Source organism: Ursus arctos, unplaced genomic scaffold, assembly GCF_023065955.2.
Source record: "Ursus arctos isolate Adak ecotype North America unplaced genomic scaffold, UrsArc2.0 scaffold_6, whole genome shotgun sequence".
In the NCBI taxonomy this organism is placed as follows: Eukaryota; Metazoa; Chordata; class Mammalia; order Carnivora; family Ursidae; genus Ursus; species Ursus arctos.
The window spans coordinates 6,363,091-6,368,260 of NW_026623078.1; the positions used below are offsets into that span (position 1 = coordinate 6,363,091).

The 5,170-nt window shown below is 37.5% G+C and overlaps 1 protein-coding gene across 1 annotated transcript; it reads left to right on the plus strand.

The window, feature by feature from the left end:
• Positions 1 to 230: 230 nt before the first annotated feature.
• Positions 231 to 1,154, plus strand: LOC125283057 (olfactory receptor 4N5-like). Its single transcript, XM_048221677.1, has one exon. It carries the CDS (start codon positions 231 to 233, stop codon positions 1,152 to 1,154), a length of 924 nt encoding a protein of 307 aa, XP_048077634.1.
• Positions 1,155 to 5,170: the final 4,016 nt, after the last annotated feature.

A 5,170-nucleotide genomic window follows, 5' to 3' on the forward strand; every position in this document is an offset into this window, starting at 1 on the left:
ATGGTTAAGTGGGAATGAGAGTGTAGTTATGAGAATGATGCCTTAGGGAGGGATCAAGAAATGGAGGGTAGAAGGGTCAATGCAAAACAGGAGACACTTACAGGACATGCATTTTCTTCAGGTAGGCAAGTGTTGCATGTGGTAAATGTATTTATCTGGAGAAGAGATATGGAGAAGATGAAAGGTGGTTATAACAGATAATAGTTTGTTATTCTGCAGACAGAGGGGAGATGGAGAGGGAGAACAGCACAGTGGTATCTGAATTCATCCTCCTTGGTCTAACCCAGTCTCAACATGCTCAACTCCTAGTCTTCGTGCTAGTTTTAGTTTTCTACTTCATCATCCTCCCTGAAAATTTCCTCATCATCCTCACCATCAGATCAGACCCTGGCCTCACAGCCCCCCTCTACTTCTTTCTGGGAAATCTGGCTTTCCTGGATGCATCCTATTCCTTCATTGTGGCTCCCAGGATGCTGGTGGACTTCCTCTCTGAGAAGAAAATAATCTCCTACAGAGGCTGCATCACTCAGCTCTTTTTCTTGCACTTCCTGGGGGCAGGGGAGATGTTCCTTCTTGTTGTGATGGCCTTCGACTGCTCTGTCACCATCTGTCATCCTTTGCACTATTCCACTGTCATGAACCCTAGAGTCTGCTATGCCTTGCTCTTGGCTCTGTGGCTTGGGGGCTTTACTCATTCCATTGTACAAGCAGCCCTTATTCTCCGCTTGTCCTTCTGTGGCCCCAACCAGCTGGGTAACTTCTGTGATGTGCCACAGGTCATCAAGCTGGCCTGCACAGACACTTTTGTGGTGGAGCTCCTGATGGTCTCCAACAGTGGCCTGCTCACCCTGCTCTGCTTCCTGGGACTCCTGGCCTCCTATGCGGTCATCCTCTGCCGTGTGAAGGGATATTCCTCTGAAGGGAAGAATAAGGCTCTATCTACATGTACCAGACACATTATCACTGTGTTTCTGATGTTTGGACCTGCCATCTTCATCTATACTCGCCCATTCAGAGCCTTCCCATCTGACAAAGTGGTTTCTCTCTTTCACACAGTCATCTTTCCTTTGATGAACCCTGTGATTTATACCCTTCGCAATCAGGAAGTGAAAGCTTCCATGAAGAAGTTACTGAGTCGTCACATGGTTTGCTGAGCAAAATAGAAGATGAGACAAGCAACAAAGGAGAAAATCCAGTTGGAATTGATTAAATCACTTCCTCAATAATGCACTGAATCAGTCAGTCATTTTAGCAAATACTACATTTATTAAGTACTTTCAATTTTCAGGCACTATTCTAGCTACGTGAATAAGGCAGGTAAGATTCCAGGTCTCTTGGGGTTATTTTCAGGTAGATAAACACAGATTAAACTATTAAATTGAAAATAACCCATAAGATCCAAAAGAGATAGTGCTCTGAAGCAAATAAAAACTAATGTTATGATAGAGTTTGGGAGATGGTAGTTACTTTACTTTTGGTTGTTAAGCAAGGTCTTTTAGAGTGGTGGTTAGCTGATAACCAGACAATCTGAAAGAAACACCCATGGAATTACATGGGGACAAAAAATTCTAGAAAGAGAGGATGACCAGTGCAAGGGTACAAAGATCTTACAAATTGGTACATTTCAAGATCAAAAAAGGAATGCAGTAGCTTGTCAAATATGTTGATATATGTAAATAAGTATGTACTAATACTGACTGTACAAAAAATAGTATGATGTCTTGTTGGGTTTGTGTGTGTGTGTGTGTGTGTGTATATATATATATATATATATATATATGAAGATAGTCCTGTAAAATGAATGACATGTAATAGGATTATTATCAATATGAGTGGACTAAAATTTGCTTTCCTGTCAGATGTTTTATATTTATATTTTTTCACATTTTCTGCTTCGTTTTGGCTTAATTGGAAAAGGCAAGGAAACATTCTTTCATAGGGTCTCCAGAAAAGAATGCAACTCTGCCAACACTCTGAGTGTAGCCCAGTGAGACTTGGACCAGACTTCTGACTTAAAGAGTTGTAAGATAATAAATTTTTGCTATTTTAAGTCACTAAGTTTGTGGTAATTTGTTACAGTGAATGAGTAAATTGAAACAACACAATCTGGTTTAATAGGAACATATTAATTTTTCTTTCACTACCCTTTTACTTTTCATCTATATAGGTCTTTATTATTAATGGTAGTTTCTTGTATGCAACATATATCTATCCAATACAATAATCTCTGCCTTTAAATAGGTTATTAGTTCATTTATATATATCATAAAAGACCCATTTCAGTTAAAATTGACAATGCTTTTATTTTATATTTGTTTCATCTGTTTTCAGTTTTTTTATGTATTTTCTTGGATACTTGAGTGTCATTTATGTTTTCTTTCTTTCTACTTATTGTTTAGCTAAATTTTTTCATATTAATAATCTTGACTTCTTAGCTATCTTTTTTGTGAGGTTTTTAGTGTTTATTTTATGGTTAAAAATACATACTGAACATTTTACTGTATCACAGTCTAAGATCAATATTATATCTTTCCAGGTATCATATATGAAAGTTTAACTGTATACTTCCACTCACCTTCTCTTGGTCCTGGTGTTTGTGTTGTTTTATATTAACGTCTACTATTACACATTGAGATAGTATATTCAACAATATATTGTTATTATCTTTGCTGTGTATGGTCTTTTACCTTTTAAAGAGATGTATATAATAAAAATTATTTTTATTCTCATATTTTATTTTGTATAGTACTATTGCTATGTCTTCATGTTCACTAATCTTTTTTTCTTCAGTGTCATCTCTGTAAGTATAACCATCCAATGCATTTTTTTCACCTCAGAAATAGGAGAGTTCAACTCCACATTTCAATTTGGATTAAAAAAAAAAAATCTTCCATGATCCTACTTAATCATTGTATAGTAGCAGTGCTACCTCTTCGGGTGATAAGGTAAATTATCCTTTACAAGATGGTAACACCTTTCCTTGGCTTTACGTCTCTGGGAAAGAAAATTGAAAAGTGATTGAGCTTGAGGTTAATAGAAATTTTACTGCATCACTGCTGAAAACATCCCAGAACTTCTGGAACTAGGGAACCTGAAGTTGTGGAAAAAGAAAACATAAATTCTACACTTGTTTTATGGGGAATGAAGAATGGGGACTATCCTAAAGAGCCTGCAGATTCTTCTTTTTTTTAAAGATTTTATTTATTTATTCGACAGAGATAGAGACAGCCAGCAAGAGAGGGAACACAAGCAGGGGGAGTGGGAGAGAAAGAAGCAGGCTCATAGTGGAAGAGCCTGATGTGGGGCTCGATCCCGTAACGCCGGGATCACGCCCTGAGCCGAAGGCAGATGCTTAACTGCTGTGCCACCCAGGTGCCCCCCTGCAGATTCTTCTTATTGGGAACAAATTACATATAATGTCATTAAATAAGAGTGTATGCTACACCCTAGGAGATGCCATCCCAAGATAGAAGGATACAATTTTAAAATTGTGATGCTCTCTAGTCAGTCTTAATATAAAAGAACACAAACATGAAGAACAGCTCCATCTCAATAGTCAGTTGAAGTTCTATGGTCACAAGATCCATTCCTACATGGGCATAGCAGAATACCAGGAGCTGATTTCGAACTCATGTATAGTTCTCTCCTGCACATGGCATGGCCATGCTACATAATCTTATGAAACTACATTATGATTCTCCTATTAGGATATGGAAAACCTTATAAATGGTTTCCCAGCATAGATAGCTTTAATATTGTAGAATTTGCCTGGACATATGGCCCTAGTGGTAAGGCTACTTTCACTCTGTACTAAATCTGCTAAGATGCTTTCCTGAGCTAAGTTCACAAAAACTAGAACCTTCATTTTAATCAATAAATAAGTAATATATACATGTTGGAATATACTGCTTCTAGAACTTGGACAGGACAACCAGACATTATGCTTTCTTCTTAGTGGTATAGTAATTGGGGTACAAGATGCAATACTTTAACATTTAAGTTGATGTCTCAGCATACTTGCCCTATATAAACTCCACCAAACTTCACAAATATGGCAGGACCCTGCTATCTTCAATGAATGAGGTTTTTGTCCTCACAATTTATCCTTCACAGTGACTTAATCTGGGAAGAGAAAATGTTGTTTTCCTTATGCCCTATTTTAGGAATATTGAAAACTTCACTTAACTTCCCTGTAAATAACTATATATCACATGTCCTTGACTAAAATTGTTGGTCTGCTAGTAATCAACCATGATTACAGTGTTATAGTTAAATTAGATAGAAGTTTATTTTCTAGTGTAAAACAAGTAGTATCTTGGTCCAATGTTGGTATAGTAGTACCACGGTATCTACAGACACTCCCAAACCTCCTGTGTGTGCTCTTTTTTAATAATTTGTCACAAATTATCTGTAAAAATCCCACACACCATGCTTGTATTCCAGAAAGACTGAATAATAAAAGGATGTGTGCCATTATAGGTCCATTTTCTTTCCAATACATTCTTTTCATTTCTACAAATTTGTTTTGTATTATAGGCAGCCCTAATCCACGAAGACTGCATTTCCAGGACTCTAAGTCACTTGACTTCCAGATGGTTACAAATGAGCGTCACTGTTAGATTAACATACAGTGGGAGGAAAGGACAACAAAGAACACACACACACACACACACACACACACACACACACACACTCAAACTGGCCCCAACATCTGCAGTACTTCTGTGGCTCACTCTGGAACTCAGAAACACTTCCCTGGCTCTAGCTCTCCTAGTAAAATGCACCACAACACTTCCATCTTTTGTATATAAGCTGTTATAACCAAAATAATGGTCTCCCAAGGAAGTCCACACCCTAATCAAGGAACTTGTGAATATGTTACCTTACATGGCAAAAAGAACTTTGCAGATATGACTATTTATAAACCTTCAGGTGGGGAGATTATCCTGGATAATCTGGGTGGACTCAGTCTAATACGTGAGTATTTAAAAGCATTGAACCTTTCATGGATCCAGAGAAAGAAAAAAAAAAGCCAGGAAGGATGAGACTTGAGGAGGCTTTAATGTACTGTTTCTGGCTTTGAAGAGGAAGAAGACATGACAAAGGAATATAGGTAATGCCTAAACAGTGAGAATAACCCCAGACTAAAAATCAGCAAGAAAATGAGATG